The following is a 12374-nucleotide window of genomic DNA, read 5'->3' as shown; positions in this document are numbered from 1 at the left end:
GAAAATCAGGTAACTCAGAGAGTTTATATTTATAGAGTGAATAACTGATTAAAGTATAAATTCTATATTATTTATCCACAATGATAGATGTAGACCTTTATAATCAAAACCGAACTGTTCAGTGAAAATTTAAGTCGTTTCGATATACATACGCATAACACTTGGATGTATGCACACTATCGGTGATTTTACGTAGAATGAATGTACTTCTATTTTTAATTTTTTTTTCATCCGAATTTTCTTGATTGGTGACAATTTATTCGGCAAAAAATACCTCTGAGAGTCCATTGTATTAACGAAATACCTTTTTAATATTATTCATTAAATATGTAAAGGAAGATTTATATGTTATTATAAATGATTCTTTTTTCTAAAGAAAGACTTTGATTCACTTCAACCATCATTAAACGTTATTGAACTAAATACAATCTTGAGTACTGACTTCAGTTTAACACCATTTGTTAAATAATTAGGTCAGTTTAGGGTTGTGGAGATTTTTAAGGTTTTGATTGAGATCATGAACCGATTGATGTTAGACCACCATTAAGTCCCACAATATAACGAAACGGCCGTCCAGTGTTTCCGGGTTTTCAATGGTGGTCTAACATCAATCGGTTCATGATCTCAATCAATAATTAGGTCAACTAGTTTATGAGTTGAAATCCTAACATTAGGAAATTAAACAATGATTTTTCAATGATTTTCATAAATATAGTTAGCGTTCAACATTTCTTATAGTTTAGATTATTCAATGGCAATATAACTTACCTACAATACAAAATGGTCTTCTTGCAAAATGTAACCTTCCACGCCATGTTTGATATCTGGATCGGCAACCAGCACTCCATAAACGTAGGCAATATTCAGCAAAAAACCAAAAGAGTATTACAAGCTCCTTAATAAATAAATTGTAAATAAGAAAATATTTTCAACTTTATGCATGTAAATGAAAAAAAAATATAATTGAATCACAATCACTTTTAATCAACAATCACACCAATATCAGAAGGGATCGTAGATGCGCACTTCTGAGGAGTCCCGCAATAGGACGAAGTGGGTTGTCCAGTGCTTCCAGGTTTTCCACAGTGGCCTAGCATCAACTGACTCATGATCTCAACTATTCAAATCACACCAATATCAATAAACCTATTAGGAAGTTGATTACATTTTAAGTAAACATATCACCAAAATAACTGTTAATTTCACATGCCATTCTAAAGAGTATGGTAAAAATATAATCAGTCACTTATTTCGAGTCAACCAGCATCAATGATAACAGGGTAAACAGACAGCATGAAACGCATTTACTTAACATTATTAATTTAATAGTTAAATTCATGAGTGAATTAACACTAGACCACCATGGAAAACTCAGAAACCTTGGAAGGCCATTTCGTCCTAGAAAGAGATTCCTTGACAGTGCACATCCACAATCCCACCCCACGAGATTTGAATCCAGGACTTATCATTCTCGTGCGGAAACGCTTAAAATTATCGGTTAATATCTAAAACTTAATACATAATAAACTTCTAAAAGTTTTAAGATTAAAACAAAGTTTCATATTATCAATCTATTTAATGAATGAATGAATGATGTACGTTAACTATAGAAGATATTCACATTCAGTCATATAAAAAGTAGAACTTATTGAGTAGTTAAACATTAGTACAAAACTACAAAAAAATGGTTGATATACCATTTTTATTACGTCATCAACAGAGATTCACATTGAAATGACTGTATCATACATATATTGATATACATAATAGAAAATCTCATATAGAATCATATGAATAATTATAGTTTATCCTATTTATGTCAAAACTAATTATTTTAATGTAATTAAATCATAAATATATTATACTAATCAAAGAATAAATTCAATTTTTGAAGATGATTTATTTATTATTAAGTAAATAAGTTTATTATAACTGAATGATTATGCTATAACGGATAGTTTGTATATCATACATCATACATATATTGAATATATCCATTAAACTAATATTTATCCGTTAATATAATAAAAGCTATTTGGATAGAATTGAACAAAATATAAACAACAAAATGATAATATGCGGTGAAACTACTAGATTGACGGCCTAGATATATCAAAGTAATAATTATAACAGTAGTAATGGTAAATAAATTAGATTTGAGTAAATAAATATTCAGTGTCGAATGCAAAGTCTAAAAGCAACTTTTTTTTAAAAAAGGTTACTTGAAAACCATGTTGCTAATCAAAGAACTAAAGATTTCGTCTTCTAATAATTTAGTGTTTGCAACCTAGATAATCTTGGATTATGAAGACCTCGGCGTCTGAGGAAAAACACGGAATACAATGGACAGCTCAGAGCCAATTAGATGATTGGGACTTAGCATATGTCCTAGCCCTCTCATCGCATAAACACGAACAAATGCAGATAAAGACAACCAGTGTAGCAGCAGCCTCGGCATCAGTAGGTCTCAACATACACAAGGGGAAAACTAAGGTCCTCAAATTCAACACGGAGAACAGCAATCCAATCACTCTTGATGGAGAAACTCTCGAAGATGTGGGATCTTTCACATACCTGGGAAGCATAATCGATGAACAAGGAGGATCAGATGCAGGCATAAAGGGGAGGATTGGCAAAGCAAGGGCCGCATTCCTACAACTGAACAACATATGGAACTCAAAACAACTTTCAATCAATATCAAAGTCACAATTTTTAATACGAACGTCTAGGCAGTTTTACTGTACGGAGCTGAAACTTGGAGAACTACAACAACCATCATCAAGAAGGTGTAAGTATTTATAAATGGTTGTCTACGCAAGATACTCAACATCCATTGGTCGATTACCATCAGCAACAGCTTCCTGAGGTAGAGAACAAACCAGCTTCCATCTGAATTAAGAAAACACTATGGAAATGGATAGGACATACATTACGAAAATCATCAAACTACATCACGAGGCACGCCCTAACATGGAATCCTGAAGAAAGAAGGAAAAGAGGAAGGCCAAAGAACACATTACGTCAGGAAATAGAAGCAGATATGAAAAGGACGAATAATTACTAGAAACACGTGGAAAGGATTGCTTTGGACAGATTTGGATGGCGAATGCTGGTGGTTGGCCCATGCTCCTTCACGAGGAGTAACAGACGTAAGTAAGTAAGTAAGTAAGTAAGTAAGGGTGAGGGAAATATTACAATCCGATCAAACGTTCATTGAAAGACTATATTGTGTAAAATATTAGTATGATGTAATAAGGTGGGATGACTGAGAAGTAAATGAATCATGTGTTGGAGAGATTGATAATGATGTGTAACCAACAGTAATAACAATAATGACGATGATAATAATAATAATACGAATATATGTGAATAAAGATTATAGAGACAATAACATTTTACTACGAAACGTCGTAAGTACCATAGTCAAAATACGTCATTCAATAGCTAAGATTACTACTGACTAATTGGCCTTGAGGTTAGTCAGGGAAGGAGAAGTGGTTGAAGATATTTCTGTTGTACACATAGCTCCGGTTTCTTCATCCGGATGGCTACTGCTTCAGCTGTTTGAAGGACTTTCAGTCTGACCAGTTTTGAAAAAAATTACTGATCTTATAAATAATTGAAAAAGACTAGTTTATACTGGCAATATGACCAGTTTTTAATAAATGGGCCATTTTTGGTGGAGTTTTGTTCTCTGAGCTGGATGGTTTGGTCGTGGAGCTTTCATCGTTCTTCTGAACGACATCATCAGCACAAACTTCAGATAGAAGTGAAGTGTTCGAATTTCTCCATATGTGTTTCACAGCTTGTTCTGTGCACCTCGATGTTGATTGGTTCTTGTTGACCTTAAATTTATCATTGTTTACTTCTTTGTTTTGGTTGTGTCTCCCACCTGAGCTACAAATCTTCTCCACCATCTCAAAATGGGCCATTATCGAGCTGTTCACTTTCTTCATCAAACCTTTGTTTAGCCACGCTGGGAGGTGTTCACGAGCACAAAAATGTAAATTCCTAGAACTTCGACCGATATAACTCGCTCTACAGGAGCAGTCAAACTGATAAATACAAAATGAGGTGGTCATTCCACGGAATTCATCTTTTAGCCTGTGTCATCATTGGATGCGTAGAAAACATTAATCGTAGTTCTCCGGCGTTAGAAGATTTTTGTATTGTCCTGCGTGATCTCTGAGTTAATATTTCGCTAGCCGCATCCCCCTCTGAATTGTAGACGCATGAACAGGGATTTTTTTATTCACCGTTTGCATTCCGCCTATTTTCACCTTCGTGATCATATATTTAATTATAAGCTTTCTAGGGCAACCGTTCTCCCTGAGAGTATTATGCAAGGCGTTAAGCTCATCTTCAACTATATCAGCAGAACATATAGTGCGTATACGGTAACTAAGGGTTTTGATCAAGTTTCGTTTGTACTGTAGAGGTACAAAGCTAAGGAAATGTATGTACTACTCTGTCCAGGCATTTTTTCTGTTTAATGGTCCACCAGCTCTCTTAGTTAGGAGAACATCCAAAATGCTATTCTAGCATCACTCTCTTCATCAGATGTATACTCAATGGCTGTATGTACTTTATTAAACTATCTAATAACCTCTTGCTGTGACTTATTATCTTTACAGAAGATGAATGTATTATCCATATGTCGACAGTAGACTTTGAATATTTGAATAATCTTTTTGAGTGGACCATTTGTTTAAATTCAGCATAAATTTGAGGGTGATGATGATGATTACTTGCAATAATAAATAAATAAATAATTCACAGATTAACTTCATATAATAAAAATCCATGTGTATTTCTTAATGATAGAAAACGTCTGTGTCGTGGTTACAAATGTTGGGCAAATGCATAACTAATCAGTTCATGTTGGTCTTGTTTGCTTCTATCTTCCCATTGCTGTTTTGGACTGCATTTGATCAATCTCTTGTTGGTATATATTTATCCTGTGCGAACTACATGAAGTCACAAACTTTATAAACAAAGATGGATTGTGGCTAACAGTGGAATCAAGGACGCACGTTTCGTCAGCTGAATTTACCTGCATCGCGGCGTTGATAGTAACTCTGGAACTCGAACTCAATACCGTTCGTTTTAAAGTCCATCTCGTTATCCACTTAGCTAGTGAGTCCTAACACCTCATGTTTTCAAACATTTTTTCACTTATTGTCGCAATATATACCCGTATACTTTTGATAAATAGAAATAAGCTCATTTATATTGGAATAAAAAATCCAATCCCGAACTAAATATAGAAAGACAATTTTCTATCTGAATTGTTCAAGAAATGTCAACCTTTAAAACTGATAAGGAAAAATGTTGAAAAATATGTTCTCCAGTAAAAATCAAATGTAATAAGTAGAATGAATAGTTGACAAACTGTAAAAACTACTCATAATTCACAGTAAAATATTATTTACACATCTTATAGTTGAAGTTAGTATTTTTCTTTTATTACCTTCTCTATCAGATACTCTATTTCTTAGTTTGTAGTCATAGTTACAAGTAATTTACATATTTTCGCTTCATAATTTCCATTACTGATTATTTAATGATTTTGCAAAATGTCGAATATTTATTTCAGTAGTTGAAATCATGTGTCAATTGAAGCTAGACCACTATGGAAAACCTGGAAGCACTGGACGGCCGTTTCTTCCTAGTACGGGACTCCTCGGCAGTACGCATCTACGATCCCGCCCCCCCGCGAGATATTAACCCAGGACCTATCAGTCTCGCGCGCGAGCGATTAACCATTAGACCACTGAGCCGGCAGGCATCCAATGGTGTTAATGTCTAACTCCAATCAGTCCACGAAACTGCGCCACTGTCACCATTGTCTTCGTGAATGCGCACTTTTGAGGAGTCCCACACTAGGACGAAACGGCCATCCAGTGCTTTCAGGTTTTCCATAGTAGTCTAGCTTCAATTAACTCATGATTACAACTATTGGAATTTCTAAAAAAATCTCCACAAAACCCCTTCTGAGAATATTTATTAATAGTTTATTTACAACTTAGGCTATTTATACTTTTAATAATATTTTCTTAAAATGTGAAACCTAGATTTCTATCATCAAACTTATAAGCATCTCTTTGTGTTACCAATATTATTTAAACCTTTTAATGTATAGTAATAAGTTGAAATTAAACTCTAATCAATACAATAAACATTCTTGTATTATATATAATGTCCATCCCTAGATACTCTCTTAAGGATGAGATCATATATTACCGTAACTGAAAGGTTTATATATTATACAATATACTCATATAAATTTTACTAATAAATCAATAGTTATGTATAATCTGCTGTCATTTACTAATATCATACACATATATTATACATATATCATGAGGAACAGTTACGATGATTTGGCTACTGATCGATACAAACAAATGTGGTAAAGGAATTCCAATAATTAATATTTTCTTTTGGTTGATTTACATTTTCCTATTCTAGTAATAAATAAATAAATAAAAGTACTATGTTTTTCATTCAATTAATGAATGTTTTTGTTTATTCTTTCCATATATATGCTAGAATGAGTATTTTCCTGTTTTCTTCTACATATAATTTTTTCAACTGAATTAATAATTGAATTCATGAGTTAATTGAAGCTAGACAAATATGGAAAACCTGGAAACACTGGACTGCCGTTTCATCCTAGTATAGGACGGCGTCTGTTGTGAGATAGTAACTCACTGATGACAATAGTGGACGGTGGTGCAAGTTCGTGGATTGGTTGAAGTTAGATATTAACACTGTTAGATGCCGTTTGGCTCAGTGGTTTAAAGGTTAAACGTTCGTGCATGAAACTGATATGTCCTGGGTTCGAATCTTGCGAAGTGGGATTGTGGATGCTCACCTCTGAGGATTCTTATACTAAAAGGAGACGGCCATCTAGTGCTTCCAGGTCTTTCATGTTGACTTAGCTTCAATTGACTCATGAATTCAATTATTAAGTTACTACAATCTCCATAAAACCTCTCTCTGATTATAATCAATTAAGTTATCTAAATGCTTTGCTTTAACCATGTTCTATCCTTAATCAATTATTGAAAGAATTAATTTTCTTTACACATATATTTTTGGATCTTTTATTGTAGTTAATTATAGAAGTTTGTATTAATTTACTGTGATTTACTTCAAAATCATAGAGATACGCTGTTTAGTTCTTTAATATACTGATTGATGAATTAGTTATAAATGTTTGAATTAAATTGTCCTCTATCCCAATTTCCCAAGTTTGGGGACATTTTGGGGAAAAACCACAAATTTAAGGGAATTTCGGGGAAAGTTTGGGGAAATCCCCGAATTCAAATGACCATCACCAAGGTAAAAGGGAAATTTGGGGAAATATTGGGGTTTTGGTGCTATTTCCCCTAAATTTCCCCAAAAGTTTCTATAGGGGCTTCCCCAAAATTGGGAGATAGGGATTTGTTTACATAATTTAAGTTTGTTCAGTAATTTAAAGTTTTATTGGTTAACATTTGCAAAAGTTGTGGTGAATAAATTTTTCGAGTTGTGCATTTTTTCTAAAAAAGGGTGGTGAGTTTAAAATTTAAGGGACCAACTTATCAGGTATAAAATAACAGGTCTCGGATTTTGGCGCAGAATTCATTCATTCATTTGGCTAAATCGAGTTTTGACATTGTAGCTGATGAAAACCCTAAATCTAATTTCTAACCTTAATCATTAACTGTACATCATAATTCTAATTGCTCGTATTGGTTTATAATTTTCATTTGGTCCAAGTTATTAGGTGGACACTCTCAAGGTCAGTTTAATGTCGCTCAAAGGTCGTCCATAAATTATAGTCTCACTAAAAGGGTTTTTGAAAATATTAGTTCAAAAGTGTAAATTGACTTAAATACTGTTAGTTGTTGTCCATGCTTGTGAATTGTGAGGATCAAATATGGAAAATTTATTTGTTTCCATCTAATTAGCAAGTATATTTTTAATCTTCTTTCATATGATTCTTAATAATGTGAAGAAATAATGTGATAAATATTGTGTAGGATGGTTTTTTTGTTACAAACTGACACATGAACATTAAGATTTATTAAATTACTGTTTCCTCCTAAACAGGGACACAAGAAGCGTATTATCTATGTATTCATTTACCTTATAATATAAAATGATTCTAAGCTAATGTCAAAAAAGAGTTATTAAGCAAATTTGTCATACTACTTACTATGAAACCAGAAGGTTCAGGGTTTGATTTAATGATGAATAATTTCAAGAACTATTGCAAAATCCCACATTTCGAAAAAAAACCCAGTTATCCAGCTCATTCTGGTACTTAACAGTTTTGAAGCTGAAGTCATTTTACAACATGATTCTACTTCTCAATAGTAATATTATTCACAAAATCAACTATAATAATTTTCTAACTTGTAAACATAGAGCTACCCAGATTAAATTGACTAATATTCCTCCGTCTCCATATAAATCGTTCTAGTCTTCTTCATTCTGACTTCAAACATTTTCCTATATTTTCAACTAAATAAGTTCTAGTGAGAACCTGTAGCTAGTGGAGTCCAATCTGTATCGGGTGGAGACAGTTACCGACCTCATACAATGAATGGAGAGTTGCGCAAGACCATAGATCGATTGAAGTTAAACATTAACATCAATGGACAGAGGCTCACTGGTCTAGAGGTTATGTATTTACGTGCGAGATCAAAGGTCTTGGGTTCGAGTCCCGCGTGCTAGATCGGGCATAAGCACTGTTGAGAAGCCCCTTATTAGGACGAAACTGTCGTCCAGCGCTTTCAGGTTTTCAATGGTGGTCCAGTTTAGATCGACTCATGAATTCAACTATTACATATACTACAATCTCCACAAATCCCCATTCTGTAAATGAGATATGTTTATTGTTTAATTGCATCATTTGTAAAATTTAATAGAACATAAATGCAGTCTTTATTGTATATTTAATATTACTTTCAACGTCATAGAACATATGAGAGGTGTAAAGGCTGTGGACCCCTCAAAAGCACCCACCCACTACCCAATACTAACTATACTGAAAAATGTCGAGTCTGGGGGCTAGCACGATACTTTCAGGGTTTTTTTGATGCCAATCAAGTGGCTCGTAAATATAAATTTACAAACTATTCAACTAATCAGTAACTGAATGACCAATAAAGAACTGAATTCTAAAGAGTTAAGTAAGAATCACCTCTAGTGTGATATAAATGTCATTGATGGGACTGTATAACAGTGTTAAAGTGAAACACTGAATTCTAACTCAACAGTAAATAGTTATGAACCTTGGTGTGATAATCAAATGCTAGTCAATGTTCACTGATGAGAATTCCTAGAACAGAATGACTCATTTTTTTCATCGCTGTTTGTTTCAGTGATTCACAAGTTGATTCCAATCCTTAATGAAATCTACCACGAAACAGTGTTGTTATCCGAAAGCTTTAAACATAAGTAAGATAAATTAAGTATAATATGGTTTTTTAAGACTTATTTTATATTTATTTCCATAAGACTTTACATAAATCAAGAACTAGAATTCATCATAACACTTAAGAAACATGAAAAATCAATTCTAACTAACTACTTTTAAAGACGTCATTTGGTTTTATCAGTAACAATATTGATTACCCCTTATAGATATTCAGTATCCCAGCTTTCATTTAATTTTGATATTACTGTAAGTATAATCGCTTCTCAGTTATTCGTCTACTATAAACGAAGTCAATATTTACCCATGTTTGGTAGTCGGTGTATTACTGTCATATTGCAATGCTATCATATCACCAATTGGTTTGAACGAAATCGATAAAGATTTATGATTAATGAACATTTTTTTCAGATTTTAAAAGACAATCTTCCTTCATTACTAGCCTTTATAATCATCAACTCTTACGAGGAGATTAGACATTCTGGGTGGTGTTAACCATTTCAATTATCTTCAAATTCTCATTGTTTTAAATTATTATTGTGAATTGTGATAATCCGTAAAGACTAATATTTACATAAGGTTCCAAGTTGTTTCCATCATTATATTAGTCTTTATCTGAATCTTATTCATCAAAAAATGAAATACATAAAATTAATATCAAAAGTACATGACTTAAATTAGACAAACTTCAATATCTAATTATCACTAACATTATTTTGGATGCAAAGCTCTGGCTTTTTGATCCTAGTAGCAATTGTTTCAGCTGTCTACAGGATTCTCAGTCAGACGGAATTAGGTAGACTGCTGTTTAGACGATATATTATTCCGAAAGATTGCTCCATGTTGACTGCACGTTCCATCTGAATTAAATGGGCCAAAATGGAGCTGTTAACCATTTTAACTACACCTTTGCTTAACCACAGTAGGAGGTGCTCATGAGCCCAAATATACAAATTCCTAGGACAACTGCCAATATAACTTGATCCACAGGAGTAGTTGAATTGATAGATACAGAAAAAAGTGGTTCCATTTTATCCCATTTAACTCAGATGGGATATACAGCCAACATGGAGCAATCTTTCGCAATAATATATGGTGTTAACAGCAATCTACCTAATTCTGTCAGACTTAGATTCCTACAGATGGCTGAAACAATTACTAATATTTTTATTTTGAAAAGACACTGAAAGGTTGAACAAAAAGATATATTCAAATAAATAAATGTAATATTACTTACCATGTAAAGTAAAACTCGTCCGGCTGATTCTGCATACTCATTAATTGTAGATAATACACTGAGAACAAGACAACCAAAAACTGAAGCAAATCTATGTGATGGTAAAAAGGAAATGTAAGGGGAAACAAATTAAGTTTTGCAAAAGAATAAAGTTGAAAAATCTAATTAATCAGATAAAAAAATATACATTATACATTACCTGTTGCCATATTAAACAGGATTATTTTATAGGAAATGCTTTTGTAGTTACCAATATAGTTACCGATATAAATCTTGTAAATAATTGAACACTTTGTCTTTAATAACATAAACATGTTGACCCACAATTTAGTTTCCTCACTTAGTTGTGTTTTGAAGTGTAAGTTTTCAGATTGGTTTTTTTTTTTCAAATATCCATCTTTTTATTAAAATATTGTGGTGTGTACTACTGATGCCGACAGATACAAGTAGTATGTATTATCAATCAAAAGTGGAATGACTAGCGGTAGAGGATTAAGAAGATCAAAGAAAAGAGAACGAGAACAAAGAATGATTGGTGTGAAAATGAAGGAATAATCAAGTCTGAGATAATTGATTGACATTTTGCAAATGAAATATTTACTTTATGATTCTCAGATTTTACTAAGATATTCTGTAATTGAGTCAATCAGTCAGTCAGCTGCAACGTAGTACAAGGCACATATATGCATCGGTCCAAGTTGCCATACCTCATCAACAAAACAAGATGAACACCGAATTCATAAAAGTAGTTAATTCAGTGGTGGTAATATATAAAAGAAAGATTGCATATAAGGATTTAGTACAGGAAGAAACAATTAGTTCCAAGAAAGAAAGATATGAAGCGATTTTAATCTCTTAGTTTCAGGGAAGACAGAGGGTGTATACATCGACGCCATTGTGATCGATTCTGAGCCATGTCAACCAGAGTCTCCAACCATTGGTTACAATTGACTATCCACACCTGTATTCTTGTTTACTACATATTTACATAAAAAATATAATGAAAATCTAATAGAAGTGACAGAGATTTTTAAGTGAGAAATCTCGAATCCCAATATGATAATTGTTTACATTAATTTAACCCATGTTTAATTCTTTGTCAATAATTTCGCATTTGTGTTTGAAACTTGTAAAATTATTATTAGAAGGGGTTTTCTGTATATTGTAGTAATTTTTAATAGTTGAGATCATGAGTGAATTGAAGCTAGACCACCATAGAAAACGTGGAACTCAACTGACTCATGATCTCAACCATTAAAAATTACTATAATATCCACAAAACCCCTTCTCACACTAATCAACATATGCTCACTAGTGACTGGCTTCACGAGGTATTTCCTGGAGTTCTAGTGAGAAGCAGTGACCAGTGGAGTTTAATCGGATCTGTTGTGAGATATTAACTCACTGAAGGCAATGATGGATGTGTCGCTCAATTTCATCGATTATTTGAAGTTAGACATTAACACCGTTGGATGCCGGATCAATGATCTAGAGGTTAAACGTTCGCACACGAGACCGATATGTCCTGGATTCGAATCTCGCGAGGCGGGATCATGGATGTGCATTGTAAAATTATTGTTTGACAATATTGGACAGAAACAAAAATATGTACGTAAAACATTGTGAAAAATACCAATAAAAGATTTGGTCATTCATAAATGTCTCTACGAAAAAAAAACGAAACAATAGAAAGCACGAGCTCTTTT

The 12374-nt window shown here is 33.0% G+C and overlaps 1 protein-coding gene across 1 annotated transcript in view; it reads right to left on the bottom strand.

Moving 5' to 3' along the window:
* Window positions 1-12374, bottom strand: part of KCNQ4 (Potassium voltage-gated channel sub KQT member 4) — an 82795-nt gene that overhangs the window by 38345 nt on the left and 32076 nt on the right. Inside the window, exons 2-3 of the mRNA XM_051209813.1 lie at window positions 10669-10759; window positions 769-895 (exon numbers count right to left, since the gene is read on the bottom strand). Of these exons, the coding sequence (XP_051075275.1) occupies window positions 769-895; window positions 10669-10759 (218 nt within the window). The remainder of the gene's footprint in view (window positions 1-768; window positions 896-10668; window positions 10760-12374) is intronic.

Source organism: Schistosoma haematobium, chromosome 1 (assembly GCF_000699445.3).
Source record: "Schistosoma haematobium chromosome 1, whole genome shotgun sequence".
In the NCBI taxonomy this organism is placed as follows: Eukaryota; Metazoa; Platyhelminthes; class Trematoda; order Strigeidida; family Schistosomatidae; genus Schistosoma; species Schistosoma haematobium.
This window is presented reverse-complemented; position numbering and strand designations above follow the sequence as displayed.